General features: G+C 42.0%; 1 protein-coding gene across 1 annotated transcript in view; it reads right to left on the bottom strand.

The window, feature by feature from the left end:
- The window catches only part of MFF (mitochondrial fission factor), a 38,585-nt gene extending 18,118 nt beyond the window's left edge, over positions 1-20,467 (bottom strand). The window contains exons 1-6 of the mRNA XM_056850662.1: positions 20,412-20,467; positions 16,908-17,070; positions 13,945-14,165; positions 11,600-11,772; positions 10,149-10,237; positions 2,568-2,726 (exon numbers count right to left, since the gene is read on the bottom strand). Coding sequence (XP_056706640.1) covers positions 2,568-2,726; positions 10,149-10,237; positions 11,600-11,772; positions 13,945-14,165; positions 16,908-16,945 — 680 coding nt within the window. The 5' untranslated portion in view covers positions 16,946-17,070; positions 20,412-20,467. The remainder of the gene's footprint in view (positions 1-2,567; positions 2,727-10,148; positions 10,238-11,599; positions 11,773-13,944; positions 14,166-16,907; positions 17,071-20,411) is intronic.
- Positions 20,468-22,336: the final 1,869 nt, after the last annotated feature.

Consider the following 22,336-nt stretch of genomic DNA (forward strand, 5'->3'; position numbering starts at 1 on the left):
AAAAGTAAGACTTTTTCCATGGAAGGAGACAATCAGGGGACCTGTGAGGATGGGGGGGGGGAGATAAACAGTTTGGAAGTCCTACCCCACTCCTCAAAATTTCTCCCTCCAGGTCTCTCTAAGCACTCAGGACTCTGAGTAGGCTGAGTTTTCTTATCTTTTTAAACCGACTGAGTTGCTCTCAACATTCTATCCCTTCTGGAATATTGAGACCTCATCAGGTTGTTCTTTTGATTTATTTATAAAATCCTATTTTTTCTGCACACTGGGGAGTTTCCCAGAGAAGGTAGATACCCTTATCCTATCTGCAGGTGATCTGGTTTTGTGGCCTTCATTATTCACACAGAGATCAGTCAGCTTACTATTAGTTACAGTGATTACAAGGGCTTATCCCAAATACATGCTGGGATGGCCAAAGCTAGATCTGAGAAAGTAGGACAGCCAGCATGGTCTGGTGTAACTTCTCTCATATCCTCTCACATGGTCTTGTATGTCCCTTGACAATGTTTTATCAATATCAGGATGAAAACAAAGTTACTATGCATATTTTCACAGTAGCTTGGATCCTATGATTGCATTCCACACAAGAGCAAAGTTTGCTTCTTCTGCCTCTAGTACTTCTGTTTGTGCAAGACCAGTGATTTTCAATAAGCCCTTGCGTAAATGCAGCAAGTGAGCTGTGCTGTGACCAAAGTAAAATGCATGTGGAACACTGTCACAGGATCCAAGGAATAAGCTCTAATCCTGTGTCACTATGTACATATGGGATGTGTGAGCAGAAGCACACTCAGTTCATTTCAAAATATGAGACACTGCTTCATGTACTTTTCTGCAGAGTACACAGAACTACCACCAATGGTGAAAATAAACAACCAAACCATGTAAAGTCCCATGCACCTACTGGACAGAGCTCTAGATCTGGATTATCGCTATGGAAGCATGTACTTCTTAAAACCAGTGCTAGGTCTTTCCAGGTAGCTTACTTAACTTTGGAATGCCAGATAGACAACAAAAACTTCACAAAAATATGATTATTTTTCTGAAGTCTGATTCTGATATTTAGTAGCTTTAACAATTTTTTTAAATCAAGAGAATAAGAACAGGGAGGAAAAAGTACCATATCTTCTAGATGCTTACTATTCCAAGAATAGTACAGGGGCTTGGAGGGGGAAGGAATCAGACACCGCTGCTCTACAGTAAGCCTCTTGTACTGAACTTGGAACAAACCAGTAACTCTGCATAGGATTGTACTGTAAGGATCCTATATAGCTCTTGCTCCATGCCATCTCTGGCCCATGGCGTTAAGATATAAAAAGTTTTAGGTGAAAAGTCCCGCTCCATTTATTAACAGATTTCCTCATGTCAACATTCACAATGATCACATACGTGCAATGTGGGGTTTTTCCTGTGTTAAAAACTTTATTTGGGTAAAGGCCGCTCATGTAGTTGAGATTCCTGACAGCCATGTCACAAATCCCCTAAGCAACAACAGAATATGTAGATTTCTCATTGGAAATCTCATACCACCTTTAAAGTGGTCAAGTTTTGCACCTCGGCATATTTAGAAAGGTTTAATTAAGTCTTTTGACTAATTATGTCTGTACTATTGAACTCAGCCTATGTGGCTCTGAAATTTTATTGTATGTAGATGTGCTGATGACTGTGTTGATTCTGGCTGATCTATGATTGTAACAAATAAAGACAAAGATTGGAAGTCTGATTACAAAATAGTTAACCAAGAGAGAGGGCCTCAACGTAACAGGATTCAAATCCAAACAATTATAGTTTTGCCTGGAGAAAAAAACTTTTAAAATAATGTCATATGCAAGTACTACATCATCTTAAGCTTTGATCCCAGATTAATATTTGCTTACCAGTTAACTGATAAACAAATAGCAAGCAAAGATTTTGGGACATCTGAAGGACCTTGGTACCGATGGCCCTCCTCTATATACCAAGAATTATTTTCTGAAGAATTATTTTCTTTCCAACTTATATCTAAAGTCACTACACAGTTTGCCTTTCAGGGTAGAACTACGGCAGTCTTCGTCTAACAACATGAACCATAGGCAACTGAAGATGACAGCACACAGCCAAAATCAACATCAATATTTTTTCACCTAGATCTTCCACAATACTAAAAAGACTTGAACTTTTGTTTCTGAAGTTATTTTGTTATTGGTGAGTTACTAATGAATATTCACATTCCCAAGTGTGATTAAAAGGGGGAAAGCCTCCACCCATTGAAATCAACAGGACTTAAAGGTGTTGACTTGGTCTGGATTGTATCTCTGTTGAAAGTTGTTGCTCTGTTTCAGATTTCCACTTAGAAAGAGATAGGATTTTAAATCACTATAAAAATGTTTATCTTATTTCTTGGATCAGAGTGAAGATAACCCATGAAATGTGAATTTTGGAAACATCATTCACAAATAGCAAAAGCAAAAGAAAGCAAAAAAACAAGTTGATTTTATTCCATGTTATTTAACAAATCAAAATCAATTAAAAAGGAAAAGAAAGGGAAGTAAGAAACAGTAAACTGGGCAGAATCAGTGATGGCCAATCACCTGCGATTTTCATCCAGCACATCCAAGACTTGCTGGTAAGCCCTACGGGTGGAAGACTGGATAAGCGACAAAATGCCCCGAGCAGAGTAAAGGTTAGATCCATCTTCAGAGAACATTTGGGGAGGGCAGACACGAACCTGTTGAGGTGATGGTGTCACACTGTTTGTGCAAGCGTAGCAAATGAAGAGAGAAACACTGATGTCAGGTTTTAGACAGGAAAGGTTTTACACACCAAATCAACCCTTTTTGAAAATTTCCTCTTTCATCCTATGGTTTCCCTATCAACAGGTAAAACACCATTAAGGAAGAGTTAGTGGTCATCTTGTGAATTACATCTATAAATCCTTTACATGAGACAAAAGAAACTAATTTAAGGGCAAACTCACTTTTAATCCATGGTGATCATGAGATTTTATGTTAACATAGAACAGACCTAGTAAGATGCAGGGTCGTTATTTTTTGAAGAGTAATCATTCTTTAGCAGATATTAAATACAGTTAGATTTTGACTCATTGTGTGTCAGAATCATACAAAACAGACACAGTTATTCAGGAAGAGGAAGGATATGCTGAAAACGTTTTTGGAAAACAGAGATTTAACTAAAACAATAATGATAGTATGTTCTGGTATACAAATATTAGGCTAGAACATGAAAAATGGGACTATATCAGAAACACACTCAGAAAGACAGACATTGCTGAAGATTTCCAGGAAGATTTCCTAAACAAAGTTCCCAACAGAATCTATTTAATTACCCTTAAGAATTTATCTCCAAAGCAGAAAACCTTTGAATTACCAAATACTGCGAGTCCAAATCTGTGTCTTGATTAGAAAACAAATTATAGCACCAAACAGCACTAGCCATATAAATTTTTAATATTGGCTTCAACTGGATATTGATTAAATAATTATATTTCAAAGGCTGATTCTTGATATATCCCAACAAGATTTCAGAAAGGGACAGATCTGAAGGGGTAAAAAACACCGAGCAAAATCTTATGCCATCTTTAAATAATTTGCTGTTTAATTTCAAGCTTAACAACATCTCTCAAGATATTAAAATTTATTCCAAATTGTGCCTTACTAAAAGGGTAGACATAGATGAGTGGTATTTTGAGTCAATCTGAATAAGTAGCTCATGACACAATCTGGGTGCAATCCCACAAGCACCTTTGACAAGAAAGCCCTATCAAATGGAGAGGTTGCAAAATACATTTTCAGCTAACTCCCCACCCCACAAAGTGAGCCTGATTAACATTGTTAAGAAGCAGCTCTGGTAAAATCAACAAGGAATTTCAGAAGCAGTTAATCTACAGCCTTTGCTCCAGAGTCACAAACAGTTTTTAGATAAAATTGTTTTGGGGGCTTTTTTTAGGATAGAAGAAAACAAAAAAAAAAGATATGGAAAGGAGGAACAACAGAACTTTGGGGTGGGGGAGAGAAAGAAGGACCATTATCCTAGAAAGGCAAAACATGTTTCAATCTAAGACACTGTACAAATACATATCGCCATATAAAATTTAACAGCTCCAGTGAATAAACCAAGCCTCTTACAAAAAACACAATTTTTTGTCTACATTCAAATCCTGAACATACGGTAATCAAAAACATCAAGAGATTTAAGACACACATGATTCCAAGGAACTATGTTTAGGTTCACAGCCCTACCTTACCTTGCAACCATGATAATACAATATCATTACTTATTAGCAACTTTCTATCCCAGGAGATACCAGACAAGCTACAAATGAACACTAATTCTACCAACACTTCTATGAAGTTCTAACAGGTTGCCTTTTAAAGGCTGCTTGTATGATAAATCACTGTTATGCTTTAGAACAGATATTATGCTAAATATGCACTATGCTTCATGCAAGAGAAATTCCTAACTAAATGTCATCACACAAATTACCTGTAGGGCCTTAAAACAATGCAGTCAGAGCCCATGAAATGTTTACTTATGAGTAAGTTTTGCTGAGCTCAATACAGCTTCCTCTGATGTAGAAGTGTATAAGACAAGTCTTAGACATGGGGAAATTGCTCCACACCAAATTAAATCAGAGCCAGGAAAAATCTTGCAGATGTGACAAAGATCCCAAGAAAAATAATCCCTTTTGTATGTCTTTCCCCCAAAAAAACAGTGTAAGGAGTTACAACTGATAGTCCTCAAGAACTCTACATATAAGGAACAGCTAACAGGCTACTCAGTGAGCCATGGGTAGGCTTGCTAAGGAAAAGGTGGTATGTGCAGGATCTACAATGAGATTTATATACTATAAGAAAAAACTCCCTCTTTTGCTCTGGTTTGGCTCTTGTAATTAAAGGTTCTTGGTAACAAATTCTGTGGAAGAGATTTGACAATGAGCATTTCCCTGAAAAATATCTAGGAAGTTTTTCAGCAATACCTAATATAAACTGAAGTTTGTTTTCAGGCTGGCTATCTTCGCACACCACAACAATCAGCCAAGATGGTCAAGCCCCTGGAACTGATTTTATAATTGAGTATCCAAATTCACTAAAGAAAGAAATCTACCGATTAGAATCTTGCATAAGTTTATGCCATTCACATTACAAGAACTGCCCCAGGGACTCTTTGCAAGGTTGATCGTGCATGTAATGACTGAAAGAATGGGGGCTGATCCATCTAAGATATGGGCTCAGGTTAGTAAGGTACAACACTACACCATATTCACGGATGTTGGGGATAAAATCACTTCTGAGTGGAAAAACATTGAATATTCATGCTACCATAATAAGCATATATAAACACTTCAAAGAACTATGGGAAGTGAACACAGAAGCATGCACAGAATTATTTTCATCTTAAATCATGAAAAAGAACTGAATACTTTCTCAACAGATACTAAAAGGGAGCCACTTCCTCCAACAATAGCCAACAAGCACTCTCTTAGAGCTTATTTCAAAAGCATAAGCAACAAAGATTTGCTAAATACTCTATGCTCCCCCGTTGTAATTGCAGTGTGAAAATAATTCACGGATTCCAGATTCTGACATTTCTGTCTTACAACAAAAAAGGAAACCTTGAGTATTAACTACCAACAAAGAAAGGCAGAGGAGCAAAGCACTTGAAACAAACCTCTATATCCACATACAGATAGGTGAAAACGTATCTTCTACTTGAACCAAACCAGCCCTACCTTTGAAGAACTGCTCTATAACTAAAAGGTACACATTAAGGGGAGGAGAGATCTCGTCTTCTTGTCCTACCCACCTGGCACACCTATCCCATCTCCAGGTCTGTGGATGTCATTGCAGGAGTTTTATATTTGCAGAGGGTCAAGATGCATAAAACCAATGTGCACAAACTAGAACCACATAATCAGGATCCCACATACAAGATGATTTGGGCTGATTTTCACTGAATTTTACATGCATTTGTCTGTTGTATCAATGCATGGAAGTCTGGCAAGTTCAGGGCTGGAGAAGACACCAAGTAAGCAGTTCAGGAAGCCCCTGTCTTCCCCATCACATGTAATTGTTTTTGGCAGAAAAGTCAGTCTGAACTGTCCTACAATTTTTTAAAAACTTAATTTTAAGCTCAAATATTTGCTTGTATTCATTACAGAAAAAGCAACCCATTTTCAAAACTGATAAAAGTTTTGGTAAAAATTATGGCTTGTACCAAATACACAGGTTACTGAAAATTCTTTCAGACATATTAAAGTCAGTCTTGCAGAGAGTGACACAATTAAAGATACACTTGATTTGTGAATGGTTAATAGCCAGTGGTCAAGATTACATTTCATCCTTAGCAGTGTAGAGTGACTTGAACTTTGCCATCTGAATGCTCAGGAGCGTTTCAGGCCTGTGTCACCATGAACAATAATTGTGATTATCTTAAATAGGCAGCCTTCCAAATAAATGCAAGGTCATTTACCAAGGCATTATTATTTGATCATTTCTTGTAGCTAGCTACCATTAGTACCGGAAAGCATTAGAGATTCCCTCTGTTCTAATGGTCGCCAATAAAGCTGCTCAATACACTAGTGTGGCAGGTACGAAGACAACAATGTACAAAACACTGTTTGTGAAAGGCTGGGGGGGGGAGAGAATCAAGCTAATTCTTCTTGCAGAACTTGCACAATTTTTCATTTAGTTAACATACTAGAACTTCATGGCATAGTTCATACACTAGAATGCGGAAAATGTCTGTGTGATGGAGCTGCTACCATGGCAAGGGCACAACTATACACATCTTCCTAGTGGACAGAAAATACACATCTTCCTAGTGGACAGAAAAATGGCATGGGTGTTGAACAAACGTTGTATAATAGCTTGGGAAAGTGCTTGAGCACTTGAATGGGTACGACTTGGAGGAAGCAGCCTGGGGACTCAGCCTTTTCTTCTTAGGCCTACCTATCAGAATGTCACAGCAAGCGACATCAAGCAATATCTCTGTCATTCTAGATATCCCGGTTCATATGGGATTTCAGTGGTGAATGTTACCATATTCCTTTCAAGTGCAAGTGAAACCAGCAGAAATGCTTTAAATGTGAGAGACCTAGGAAAAATCTTATTACTTAGGCAAACACGTTAGAGGATGTGATCTACATCTGAGGGAATATAAGGACTCGGAGATCTCCATTCCTACATGTACCTGATGAAGCAAGTTTGGCGCTTGAAAAGTTACACCCTGAAAATCTTGTTGGTCTCAGAGGTGCTAACTGGACTCCACTCTAGCTCATCTGAGGGCCAGTAACCCTTTGAATGGGGGATCCTGCGTAAAGAAGCCTCGGTCCACCAGGAGTGACCACCAGCTTCAACGGTGACTACAAGGAGCTGGAGAGCCTCCTTGGAACCTTCATCTTCCTCAGCCAAGAGATTACATCTTGCTTTTTCTTGACAGAGTAAGATTACAGTAAAATGATAAATAAGAAGTTTGTGTCAGAGACAACATCAGGGGAAGAGAAAAGAGTGCAAACGTTTCTTGCAATGTCCAGTGTTCGGAAACTAAGTTGTTTAGTTTGACTAATAGATCTACTTAAAAGTCAAGAAAACTAATCACCAACAGTCCTTATGAAATGAGTATTTACAAATGTTTCAAGAAAATTTAACAGATTGTTTTTTTTAGCTTGCTTGGTCCCATCTTTGCAGCCATTCTTAAAGCTGAGAGAACAGCTGCATGGATCATCATAGCATCTCCTTTCTATCCCCAGAGGATAAGCACAAAAGTCGGGACTCTTCCCACCTTTGCAGGAATCCTTAAGGGATAGAGAACAGCTGCTGGGCCCCAATCACCCATCCTTAGGGTTGCCAGCTCCAGGTTGGGAAATTCCTGGAAATTCGGAGGTAGAGCCTAGGAAGGGTAGTGGGAGGGGCCTCAGCAGGGTATAATGCGAAGAAAGCGAAGCTTAGAGCGGAAGGGGATGAGCTCGCCCGGCTACCGTAGCTCCCGGGAGGCCGCGCCACAGCCCTCGCTGGCCACCGTCCGTGCGCCATCCGCAGCGGACTGACCGCCGAGCCTCTCACAGCAGCAGCCGCCTGAGCTGAGGCGATGGAGCGACGCTGCCGGAGGCGGCCCTGACCGGCGGGCAGCGCGGCGGCGATGATGGCCGCTGCCTTTCCGCTCCTGCTGGGCGCCCTCGCCCTCCTGCTGGCCCCGGCGGCCGCCTCGATGGAGGCGAAGGAGTGCAACAAGCCCTGCGCCAACGGAGGGCGCTGCCAGCCCGGCACTGGCCAGTGCGAGTGCCAGCCCGGCTGGGTGGCCGACCAGTGCCAGCACTGCGGGGGGCGCTTCCGGTGAGACGAGGGCGGAGGGAGGGAGGGGGGGAGATCCCTGGGGGGGGAACAGGTGGGGCTCTTTGTGTGCAATGGGGGGGTTAAAATAGGGTTGCCACCCTCCAGGTGCGGCCTTGAGATATCTTGAGATTACAGCTGATGTTCAGACGACAGATATCAGGGGAGGGGCCCTGACTCAGTGCTGGAGCATCTGCTCAGCATGCGGAAGGTCCAAGGTTCAATTCCCGGCACCTCCAATTAAAGGGACCAGGCAAGTAGGTGATGTGAAAGACCTCAGCCTAAGATCATGGCTCAGTGGTCGAGCATCTGCTTGGCATGCAGCAGGTCCCCAGTAGGTGATGTGAAAGACCTCTCTGCCTGAGACCCTGGAGAGCCGCTGCCGGTCTGAGTAGACAATACTGACTTTGATGGACCGAGAGTCCGATTCAGTATGAGGCAGCTTCATGTGTTCATGTATTAGAGGGGAGAGGCTGTGGCTCAGTGGTGGAGCATCTGTTTGGCATGCAGAAGGTCCCCGGTTCAATCCCCGGCATCTCCCGTTAAAGGGACCAGGCAAGTAGGTGATGTGAAAGACCTCTGCCTGAAACCCTGGAGAGCCTCTGCCAGTCTGAGTAGACAATACTGACTTTGATGGACCAAGGGTCTGATTCAGTGGAAGGCAGCTTCATGTGTTCAATGCTATGGAATCCTCCCTCCAAAGAAGTCATTTTCTCTAGGGGAACTGATCTAGGTCATTTGGAGATCAGTTGTAATTTCAGGAGATCTCCAGGCCCCACCTGAAGATTGGCAACCCTACCCATCCTTGTGATCTCCCCCCCCCCCTTCCAGATCCCTTATACATCTGGGGCTTGCCCTTACCTGCTCTCCCTCTCGCTTCCCCCCCACCCCTTACACCACCACTCTTGTTACTCTCCAACGTCTTCCATTTTCAGGCAACAAGGTTGCTACAGCAACTCAAAATGTTGACCAAAGTTTTTTGCCCTGCAATTTACATGCAGATGTTGCTGTTCTGATTTGATCCCCCACATCTATCCTAGCTCAGGATATACTAACACCCTAGAGTTTTCATTTGGATTAAGCTGCTTTTGTTGGTAATTTAAACAGGGAAGATGTAATGAATTCTACCACAAGTCACACAATCCCAGCCTACAAGAATGTAACCTAAAAGCATGTCACAAACATTCTTTATCATGCACGGACAGAAAAAAACAAGGGGAAACCATTTTTTAACATAAAGCTACAAAGAATTAAGCAGTACTGCTTTTCATTGATTAGCTAAAACGACAGACTTTTTTTTACAAGACACACAAACATACTGTAAATCTGTTATACACTTACATAGAGCTCTGTGGTTTTTCAGAATATGACCCAGATTTTAAATTCTAGGCTTAACATTTACTTAATGACTCCCAACATGTCTAATCAATTTTACCAAGAGACAACTTAACTGTGTGCTTATATCAAAGCACATTAAAATGATCTCATGAATTTTAAAAAGTGGACAAAATGTTGATGAGTTTGATCGTGTGTGTGTGAGTGTATATATATTACAAACTTCTACTATAAGGACATTTTAGCAGTTGTCCTAAACAGATTCCTGCAGCTGGAAAAACATACAATTTTGAGAACAAAAAGGTCAGGAAGGTTACATCAAATTAACGTATGTGTTCAACATACAGATTTTAATATAGTTCAGAAAAGAACTGAAGCCTTCTGCTATTACATTGTTTACTATTGTTTGGTAGGTAGATTCTGGGCATGAAGTGGGAAAGAACACACAGACTAGAACCTTTGACCTATGTCAAAAAGATCTCTACTTACATGGATTCATTTCTGACCAATTGACCATTTTGACGAGTTGCATTTTCACTCATTGAACGTTCTCTTTTCAGCCTTCTGACTGAGAGAACCTGTAAAATAAAGTAAGGAAAAAAGAAATAAACTTCTAGCAACTCTCACATCTACAACAGGAGACGCCTAATGTTGATCAATAGACTATTTCATGTAGGTGTAATGCATCAAATGCATCTCCCCTTATTCCCATTAGAGGGGACAGCCCTAAACTAGAGCACACTCTGGAGGAGGGTCCTTGCCATGGAGAAACAAGGTAAGCACTAGAGGCACACCTCCAGCCAGATATGGATGACTTTGAAACCAATTTGCATATGCCCTGCTTTGCAGAGAGAGTAGGAGGCTTGACCTATTAAAAGTTACAGTCCTCCATTGATGGAGAACAGGTATTCCTATATTTTCAAATAGCAATAAAAACAAAACAGAATATCCACTACTGAATTATCACTTAACACATTTACTAATAATATTCTAAGTAACAAGTTATTTATTTCCCCAGTCCTACTGCACTATTCCTTACTTTGATGCTATCTTCTCACTTTATGTCCCTCTCTCCAACTGTTCTAACGGTCCCCATCCCAACTGCTTCTTCTCTTTCCTGGCTCTGCCACACTGGAATTTTCCTGTCACTTAACATTCTCACTTCATTCCAATATAGTAAAGCTAGAGGATATTACAGTAGCCAAGCAGTCCACAAAAAGTACTTTGAGAATTTTTTCCCTTTAAACAGAAAATATTCTTTGGTTCTTGTAGGTTATCCGGGCTGTGTAACCGTGGTCTTGGAATTTTCTTTTTTTTTTTTTTTTTTCTTTCTTTCTTGACGTTTCGCCAGCAACTGTGGCAGGCATCTTCAGAGTAGTAACACTGAAGGACAGTGTCTCACTGTCCTTCAGTGTTACTACTCTGAAGATGCCTGCCACAGTTGCTGGCGAAACGTCAGGAAAGAAAATTCCAAGACCACGGTTACACAGCCCGGATAACCTACAAGAACCAATGAACTCTGACCGTGAAAGCCTTCGACAATATTTAGAAAATATTCTCATTCAGTAGACACTGTATTGCCCTGACCTGGATGGCCCAAGCTAGCCTGATCTCATCAGATCTCAGAAGCTAAGCAGGGTCAGCCCTGGTTAGTATTTGGATGGGATACCAAGGAATACCGGGGTCACTGCAGAGGAAGGCAATGGCAAACCACCTCTGTTAGTTTCTTGCCTTGAAAACCGCATAAGGGGTCACCATAAGTCAAGTGCGACTTGATAGTATTTTACACACACACTGTATTACACAGAACAAAGCCATCCTCTGTTCAATACCAATCTGACCTGGAGAACACTGTGCAGGAAATACATGTCTTTTTTACCTCCCTGCTAAATAAAACCCTGAAACAAAATGTGGTGGAACCAGACAGAATAGATACTAGCCTCTTCATTTTGAGGGGTCTGAGCAGGAGCTCTCTCCAGATCCAGGAAATCTAGCGGTCGTTCACTGAGCGAGATAACACGGGGAGGCGTTTTCAGTGATAAAGGCTTGAATGGAGTTGACTGGAGAAGATCTAGATCTGGGGGTCTGGAAAGTGGAATGTCGTCACTATTGCCTGTAACAACAGCATGACATTAAAAACCAGGAACATTTAAACATTTTATTTATTAAGTGTGGTTTAGTGGGTAGCATGCTGGAGCTGGACCTGGGAGAGTCGAAGTTCAGATCCCACCTCAGATAGGAATTCACTGGGTGATGATGTGTGAGGCACAATAACCCTCAACTGTAAATATAATCAGGCTTTTGCAATGGTAAGGCACTCTGCACATTGTCATTGCATCCTTTGCACCAGTTGACACCCACTGAAGCCAATTAGTGAAGCCCAGAATAATTCTGCATCAGTTTACCCTGTAAAAGCTCTACACAGCTCATATACATAAGATATTTAAAGACAATATTCTCTATCTAAAATGTTTTTTCTCCATATAACTGCATCAAAACAAAGTGTTAGCTGAATACTAATGGAAGGTGAAAGTAATATCTATCTCAACACCCCAACAAGAGGTAAGACATAGGCTAATAACTGGCAGTGAGTGTGGTAGAAAAAATGTTTCACAATTCTAATCCAATTAAGCACTCTCTAGGTTTCTCAACAGCTGCATTAGGATTTAAAATTAAAAGACACACTTTTCAACACTTGGTTTCTCCCAGTATCTTCATAAAACATCACATGATCTGGTCTTTTGACATAAACATGCATAAAGGTTGAATCAGAGAATCCAATATCCAAAATTTTTGAACGCCCACAAAGGGTAACAAAATGGTACATAGGCAAGCCAGTCACACCAACGGCAGGTTCCCCATGATGCCCCACATGCACAAAATTATTTAAAATATTGTATAAAATTACTTTCAAAGTATGTGTATAAGGTGCATATAAAACATAAATGTATTTCATGTTTAGACTTGGGTCCCATGCCTAAAATATCTCATTGTGTATATGCAAAAAAACAAATCAGTGGGTTATAAATCAAATCAAGCCTGAACTGACCCTAGAAGCTAAAATGACTAAACTGAGGCTATCGTAATTTGGACACGTCATGAGACGACAAGAGTCACTGGAAAAGACAGTCATGCTAGGAAAAGTTGAGGGCAGCAGGAAAAGAGGAAGACCCAAGAGATGGATTGACTCAATAAAGGAAGCCACAGCCTTCAATTTGCAAGATCTGAGCAAGGCTGTCAAAGATAGGACATTTTGGAGGACTTTCATTCATAGGGTCGCCATGAGTCGGAAGCGACTTGATGGCACTTAACACACACACATATGCAATTACAAGATCCGAAATGATTCCAAACCTGGAAAATTTTTGGTCCCAAATATTTTGGATAAGGGATACTCAACCTATATGATCAATTTATAGCATACAGGTAGCTTACACTCTCCCTATTACTCCTATGATTCGAGTTTAGAAAAGTAAATATTTTAAAGAGCATCTAGAACATGTTATTGTGCTATTGAGACTGTTGAGGACAAAGGTATATGAATATCTTATGGGTTCTGCACAGATATCATAACAAAACAGGGTTGGCATTAACCACCGTTTAGAATCCAGAGAGAGAGAGAGACAGCGAGAGAGAGTGCTCGCAACTGGCCCAACATCGCCCAGTGAGCTTCTATGAAAGAATGGGGATTCAAACCTGGGACTCCAAGAGCCTTGTCCAGCACTCTAACCACTGCTCCACACTGGTTTTTGTTTAACCATGATTTAGTATAATGTCCAAGCAATGACTCTTGACCTCTTTTCCTTTTTGTTGTCAGATGAAAACTCATTAAAATTTTAAAAACCCAGTGGAGCGAGCAAATAGGAACACATGCAAAAGACTTGCACATATTTTACATTTATCACAGCACTGTCACTGACTTGTGGATTTGCATGCTACCATCCTATGTGCATTTTCTTAGAAGTAACATTCCACTGAAATCACATTAACTTCTTGATGAATAGAGTTAGGGAGCGCTCAACTACAGAGCACCGCAAACTTCAGAACCCCATTTTTGGAAATCTGCTGGACTCTTGCCCTTTTGAATATACTTCTTATTAGTTTCTCTCAGCAGCCCTTTTCCCATTACAGCCACTTTGGTTCTAGGTTGATTCACTTTAAGAATTTGCGCCTGACTGTAGATACTGTTTCAAAACAGCCATTTTTATTACAGTAGACAGGAACACACAAAAAAGTAGATTGTGACAATACTTTATTAACACCTCTCACCCAAAGGTAAACGTACCTGCCACTACAATCCGCTCTGGCACCTGCATTGTTACACTGGCATTGGGAAGCCCTCCGTCAAGAACACCCTGCTCAAGATCAGCATTTTGTGGAGCTACTTTGAGTCTTTCTGGAACTCTCATTCTCTGGTTGATCCCTTCAGTGTACTCCATTTCATACTGAATTCGATTCATTTCTGCCATCTCAGCAGCTGGAGATGGGAACGCTGCTGAACTCATCCTGACATGAAACAAAACAACTTGAATTATCTCCCTACAGTAAAAAGCAATACATCAGCTTCTTGTATTCTTGGCACAACACATAGTTCATCACTAATTTAACAGGTGTTTTTTCCCCAAAGCATTGTCCAGTGTGTAATAGTGTGTAGTGCAGTACAACCACTATGTATAAAAAGATATATCCCCTTTGATTTTACATGCAAGTTAAAATTCAGCTAGCTGCTTCCTTTTATTAATCACAGAAATCCCTTCAGGCATGAACAAGCATCTTATCTTCTCTCTTTAGAAGCCCTAGCACTAAGAGTTACTATGGAACAATAAGGATTGTTTTGGATGCCCACACAGGGCAACTGTGCAAGACGCAAATGGAACCGAGGGCAATGTTGAAAGTACAGGAGATCAGGGTATAAACGAGCTTGCAGTTAGCTAAAACTCTGGCATACATTCTGACCTGAATAATGAAAATGAAGGATTCTTCTCCCACCCCTGCAGTTTCGGCCACACCTTATTGCAAGTTTCAGAAAATGATGGCATGCATTAATTAGTGAGCTGTGGTAAAACCAAGACTAAATTACCATCAACTAGACAATACCCATACATTCAGAATGTACTCTGTGCAACCAGCAGATTAAAAGAGACTTCAGTGCCCAGAACAAAGCTGTCTGGTTAACCTCTGAAGATTGTACTGTTCTAAGTGACAGAAGACAGAACGGGCAATCAGTAATTTCACTCTGCACACAGCTCATGCCACCTGCGCCAACAGGAACTATCATATAACTAGTCTTGCCAAGCCAACCAAACAGAACAGTGTTAAGTGCTTCCAGTTAGACAGCCACATAGCTCAACACACATACAAATTTCACTATTGAATCATGCAGATTCGAGTCCAATATCATCTTAAAGATCAATAAGATTTTCAGGGTTATGAGCTTTGTTAGATGGTATCTGATGAAGAGAGCTTTGACTCTCAAAAGCTCACGCCTCAAAAATCTTGTTGATCTCTAAGGTGCTACTGGCTTTGATTCTAGCTGTTCTACTGCAGACCAAAATGGCTACCCCCTGAAACTATTAAATCGTGGTTAATCTAGCTCATAATTTGTCATTGGCTAGGGCAGAGGCAGACTTATTTCAATCTTGCACTGTTTACTTAAAAAAAAAGAATTCTTGAGGTCCGCTGATTAATTGTAAACTGAGAATCTATACTCAGGACCTCTTAACAAGTAAACCTCACTGATCTGTGTTGTTACTCTGAATATGAAGTCATGCTTAAAAATATAAAGAGTACCATGCTGAATTAGACCAAATTCAGCATTCTTGGGAAAAGTACCAGCGCTGCATGGTCCATTAAAAACTGGGTAGTGGACCACAGCCTATCTTTTGCCCACCTCTAGGCTAAGTGCTACCAAACATTCACAGTAAAGATGGTCACTACGTATTATTTCAGAAGCAGTGTTGTGCCACTGATAACATAGGGTCAATTTGAAGTTTAGCATTAATATCTAGACACTGATCTTGATATCAGAGGGTTATGTGCTTTTTTATTTGCCAGCATGTATGGCATCAGCTTGTTTACCAACTCCATCATCACATAAAATGGCCACGAGAAACCTGCCACGTAGTGCTTAGGATCTTACATAGGGAAAGGAAATAAAGCAATACTGTCATTGCCTTCAGTGAACTTAAATGGGGCCAGCACTCATTATTTCTAGACACCAGGGATTCTTCAGTTTGGGAACTGATTTTAGCCCTGAATGATAATTCTTGAAATCGATTAATTGTACACTGTAGTTTTATTCTTCTGTAGTTTTATTCTTCTCTATTACATTATTATAATTTGGATTTTTCCAGTTATAAGCTACAATACATGCCAGAAAAGTAATATTTTATGGCAAAATCCTATGCAGAGATACTCCAGTCTAAGCTCATTGATTTCATTGGGCTCAATTAGACCACTTGGCTTAGAATGGAGTAACTTTGCTTAAGACTGCCCTGTAAACATCTAAAATAAATTATAAATATCTGAATAATCAAGAATGAAACTATTTCAAATGTTATTGGGGTGAATTTGTCTGTCTGCAGCAAGGATTTGTCTACTGCAAGGTACCCTGGTAGTTCAGTATGGTTCTAGGCACAATGTATTCTTTATCCTTGTTAATAGGAAACTACCAACAAGTGAGAGTACAGGTCAGTGTTTGCTTTTAAGACAACATTATCCCAAAATCTAGCCCTTCACATTTTTTTACCCCATGGGAAAAGTACAGAAGTACCCTTGGACACACTGTTGAAGTGGAGGTCATACCTGACTGGCCTTTGCCGCCATTGGGAATGATCTTGATCCTATCTATATAGCTCTACACCATAACCCATCAAAGATTTTATTTCTTATTCACACCAGGGAATGAAAGAATGAACACAGAGTGGGACAGAATGTTGGGATCTGGCTTTTATAGATAAAGAGCCAATAGAATAAGGTTTTTTTGTCGCTAACCATTAACAGGGATGGAAAAAGTGCCAACGTTTTTAAGTAACTACAATATTGGGGAATTGGCTTTTTCTAGCCCTGTGGAGTTGCACAAAACCTTATTCAATTTTAGGTTCAAAATAAAGGATTTTAATTAGGAAGGCAACCAAGGTGACCTGTCAGGCCAGAGAACAGTTCTTGTAACAATTTAATCACCAGCATCTACAGGCATTCTCTACTCACTACTACAAGCACAAGCTCAACTGTATAGCTTCCACTAACCTTCCTAAAGGAATGTCACTGCTCGATCGCTTGCTCATTTTGGTGTTTGCTTGCAAGGTTTTAATCAAATGTTACTACACTGCAGCACTGTTTATGTTACATAACAGTCTCCCTAAACAGTGGAACGTTTGTACATAAGACAGCATGACAACTGCTTTTCAAGCTGTAAGGGGGAAAAAACAAGAGCAGCATTAGGCATATCACTTAGAGAAATATTATTACCTAAGGCATTTGTAATCTAGGCATCTATTCTGTAATGACAACATAACAAGAATATGCTAAATATCTTCCAAACAGTCACATGTTTATGGATTCAACAGTCACATGTTTATGGATTACTGTTTCCTCTTGAAGTCCCCAATTCTGATTTTGAAAGATAGGAATTATCATTTATAGTGCTCCTGAAGACACAAAGCAGCCCGTTGGCATCTGCTATATCTGTAAAACAAACCATCCCAACTTAAAAATAAAAACCCCATGTTGTGAATATCCAAAACAAACTTCTTTGGTCCTAGGTTGCAGGGCAAGCCGATTAAGAGGGAATGTGACCATTTCAGCATGTGGTGTACTGTAAACCCCCCAAAGAATTAAGAAATGGTATGAGTTGAGGGTACAATACACAATTACCCATATGATATTTTTACAACTGTCAGTACTGAAGGAGATCCACCTCACTATTCTTACTGCCAAAAAACAATGAAGGCACTGGTCAGCAACTGGCCATACTTTCTTAAGGGTAAAGGATAATAAGTGAGTAAAGGATAACAGAGCTAGGGCTACTGTGAACTGAAAGATAACAAGAGTTGCCAACCAAGGGAGTGGGGCATACTCATCAAGCTCTCAAAAGGAGGAGAGGAGGAAAACAAGGCAGGTTGGAGCACTCTATATCTGGGCTGCAAGGACAAAAAATGCCGAAATATCCCTGAAACCTAGTCATATCCCACCTAATAAATGCCTACACAGAGAAATGGGGCAGGTCTGACAAAAGCCAACAGAACTGATGCTGGACAAAAAAGATATATGGGGAAAACCTGCCTTGTGCGAGTTCTGGCGCAAATGACTGCTAACCTAGTGACAGAATTGGAACATACTGGGCCAGGGGTGGGAGGGGGAGCCAACTTTATGGCAAAACTGCGGCTCAGTGGTAGAGCATTTGCTTGGCACACAGAAGGTCCCAGGTTCAATCCCTGGCATCTCCAAATAAAGGGACTAGCAAGTAGGAGATATGAACGACCTCAGCATGAGACCCTGGAGTGCTGCTGCCAGTCTGAGTAGACAGTACTGACTTTGATGGACCAAGGGTCTGATTCAGTATAAGGCAGCTTCATGTGTTCATAGAAGATGGTCCTTACCCAACCACTTTACTACAGAGGAAAAAGCGTTCCAGCATGGACTCTCCAATTGCATCTGCCTGTGCCACACTGGCTCTGTATGCAGCTGCTGGGATGGCACAGAAGCACTGTAAGAACCATTATGGAAGCTGCTGCAGTGTTTCTGGGCCAAGCACTCATCTCTGCATGTGGTAGCGTATTCACCCAACTAACTCACAGAGATGAACCTGCCTTATACTAGCTTTATATGTGTACATCTGTTTATAAGAGAAAGTACATTCATTTAAAAATAAAACAGCTGGATAAATATTTGTGTTTATCTTGTACATTCATTCAGCTGTAGAATGTAACACACAAAAATCCAACTCCCTTGGTTGGCAACTCTTGTTATCATTCAGTTCACAGTAGCCCTAGCACTGTTACTTTACTCACTTATTATCCTTTACCCTTAAGAAAGCATGGTCAGTTGCTGACCAGTGCCTTCACTGTGTTCACAGATTGTATAATTATTCACAGGAATGTGTGTCTAGGGCTACTGAGTCACACCGCTGGCCTAACAAGGTCAGTGAGGTATACTCTGCCTGGAAGCAGCTCTCCAGGATCTCAGATGCAACTCTACATCAACAACTTCTTTGTCCTTTTAAATGAAAATTCCAGGAACTGAGCCTAGGGTCACTGGTCTATTTAGGTGTCTCCTTAGAGTTGCGAAATAACTAGAGATTTTGGGGGTGGAGCCTGAGGAGGGTGGGGTTTGGAGGAGGGACTTCAATGCCATAGAGTCCAATGGCAAAGCGGCCATTTTCTCCAGGGGAACTGTTGCCTGGAGATCAATTGTAATGGCAGGAGATCTCCAGCCACCACCTGGAGGTTGGCAACCCTATGTATCCTCTTACCAACAGATATATGTGCGGCACACTGTTGACATCTGTTAAGACCTGCATGGTCTATTCTGACTGGCAGTGGCTCTGCAGGTGAAAGACTCTTACATTACAAGCTACTTAAGGGGAGATGCTGTGGACTGAACCTGGTTGGGCTACAATCCTCCAGGTGGAGGCCTGGAGCACTCCTGGAACTACAAGTGATCTCCATACAACAGAGATCACTTTCCCAGGAGAAAATGGCTGCTTTGGAGAGTGGACTCAATGGCATCAAACTCCAATGAGATCCCTTCCCAAACCCCATGGTCCCCAGGCTCCATCCCCCAAATACCCAGGTATTTCGCAACCCAGAATTGGAAACCCTAGACCCGGGACAGTTTGCACGCAGAGCAGACGCTGGATTACCAAGCCATTGCTTACCCGGGACACAACACAGGGGAAAGAGACACGTCTGGGTCCCCACTTGGTGTGTGGGGGGGAGGTGGGGTACAACTGTCTTAATACGGTTCTTGTAGGTTATCCGGGCTGTGTGACCGTGGTCTTGGTATTTTCTTTCCTGACGTTTCGCCCGCAGCTGTGGCAGGCATCTTCAGAGGAGTAACACTGAAGGACAGTGTCTCTCAGTGTCAAGTGTGTAGGAAGAGTAATATATAGTCAGAAAGGGGTTGGTACTTACAGGACAATGATTAGCACATTATTGTTGATACTTTTTGCAGGACGATGATTCAGCTCAAACCCAATCCCTTTCTGAGTACATATTACTCTTCCTACACACTTGACACTGAGAGACCCTGTCCTTCAGTGTTGCTCCTCTGAAGATGCCTGCCACAGCTGCTGGCGAAACGTCAGGAAAGAAAATACCAAGACCACGGTCACACAGCCCGGATAACCCACAAGAACCAATGAACTCTGACCGTGAAAGCCTTCGACAATGTCTTAATACGCATAATGCGTACACACAGGCCTTCGTGGAGAAACAAAAGAAGCTGTAACAGGTTAATAAGGCAGTCGGGTGGGGGTGAGGCGAAGGCAAAGGAAGGGGGGGGGGGAAAGAGGCCGACGTCGCTGCTTTAGAGGACAGCAGAGGGGACGGCGGGAGAGGAGGGGACATAACGGTAGTCGCGGGGAAGGGCGCGGAGGCAGAGTCGCCTGCAGGGAATGCGGCCCAGCCAATTGCCGGGGGGGGGGAAGCCGGGGAAGGGGCCGTAGCAACTTCTCTTCTCGCTCTTTCACCCTCAGCTCCGCTTGTTCAGACGGGGAGAAGGCCCAGCCCAACGTCTCCCCTCAGCTCTCACCCTGAGGCCAGCGGGAAGGCGGCTGCCTCTTCCCTCGGGTACCGGCTCCGGCCCGTAAGGCTCCTCCTCTTGTCGTCTTCTTCTTCTTCTTTCAGGAGCCGTTAGCGGGGGGTGCGAGCCACAACGCCGAGCCCCTCACCGACACATCTCCGGAACAGAAAGAAAACAAACGACCCGTCATGCCCCCGCTGAGCCACCGTAACCGGTAACGAGAAGCGTCACGTGACCGAAGGAGGGCGGAAGGCGCGGCGGCCATCTTTACTACGGAAACAGGGCTGGTCGCCCCTTGATGCCGCCGGTCCGGTCATGCGATTTGAAAATAAAACAAAGAGTCCAGAGGGGCGTTGTAAACGATTGTTCCAGCTAGAGCTACTTCTTCAGATGCATAGTGAGTGCTAACTCGAGAAAGCTCATGCTGGACTAAAGCAGTCTGTCTTTAAGATACCGCCGGACATCCCATTTTATTGTGTTATAACACAGCTAATACCAATGGAATTGTTGTAATACTGGAACCCACCTGTCAGATTATTATGAAAGTTGGGAGATTTGGCCTCTTGTTGATCACACCCTTGTTAAACTTACTGCTAATGGTTTGTGAATGCCAGCTGTTGATTACTAGGAGCTCCGAAGACCTGGAAAGTTAGTGCAAAAGGGTATGTACGGTGTAGTGGTTAGCATGCCAGGCATACTAGGATCTGGCAGGGCGTGTGTTAAGTGCCCTCAAGTCATTTCCGACTAATGGCGACCCTATGATTAATAATCTCCAAAATGCCTTGCTCAGGCTTTGCGAACTGTGGGTGGTGGCTTCCTTCACAGAATCAATTAGGGTTGCCAGCTCTTGGTTGAGAAATACCTAGAGATTTTGGGGATGGAGCCTGAGGAGGGCAGGGTTTGGGGGGGAGGGGCTTCAATGGGGTATAAGGCCATAGGGTCCAACCTTCCAAAGCAGCCATTTTCTCCAGAGGAACAGATTGTTGTAGCAGGAGATCGCCAGCCACCGCCTGGAGGTTGGCAACCCTAGAGTCAATCCACCTTATGTTGGGACTTTGTTTTCCTGCTGCCTTCAACGTTTCCTAGCATGATTGTCTTTTTCAGTGACTCTTGTTTTCTCATAATGTGACCAAAGTATGATAGCCTCAGTTTAGTCAATGTAGCTTCTAGGGTCAGTTCAGGCTTGATTTGATCTAAAACCAACTGATCTGTCTTTTTGGCACTCCATGGTATCTATAAAACTCTCCTCCAACACATCTCAAAGGAATCTGGCACACCCAGGTACAAATCTTTATGCTGCTAGGAAAGCTTGCTAATGCTGGATAACCTTGGGCCAGTTACACCCCACTTCCCCATGATGCCCCACATGCACAAAATTATTTAAAATATTGTATAAAGTTACCTTCAGGCTCTGTGTATAATGTGCATATAAAACAAATTAATTTCATGTTTAGTGTGTGTGTTAAGTGCCGTCAAGTCGCTTCCGACTCATGGCGACCCTATGAATGAAAGTCCTCCAAAATGTCCTATCTCTGACAGCCTTGCTCAGATCTTGCAAATTGAAGGCTGTGGCTTCCTTTATTGAGTCAATCCATCTCTTGTTGGGTCTTCCTCTTTTCCTGCTGCCCTCAACTTTTCCTATCATGACGGTCTTTTCCAGTGACTCTTGTCGTCTCATGACGTGACCAAAATACGACAGCCTCAGTTTAGTCATTTTAGCTTCTAGGGTCAGTTCAGGCTTGATTTGATCTATAACCCACTGATTTGTTTTTTGGCAGTCCACGGAATCCGCAACACTCTCCTCCGACACCACATTTCAAAGGAATCTATTTTCTTCCTATCAGCTTTCTTTATGTTTAGACTCGGGTCCTATCCCTAAAATATCTCATTATGTATATGCACGTTACAAAATCTGAAATGATTCCAAATCCGAA

The sequence above is a fragment of the Euleptes europaea genome, chromosome 5 (assembly GCF_029931775.1).
Source record: "Euleptes europaea isolate rEulEur1 chromosome 5, rEulEur1.hap1, whole genome shotgun sequence".
Taxonomy (NCBI): Eukaryota; Metazoa; Chordata; class Lepidosauria; order Squamata; family Sphaerodactylidae; genus Euleptes; species Euleptes europaea.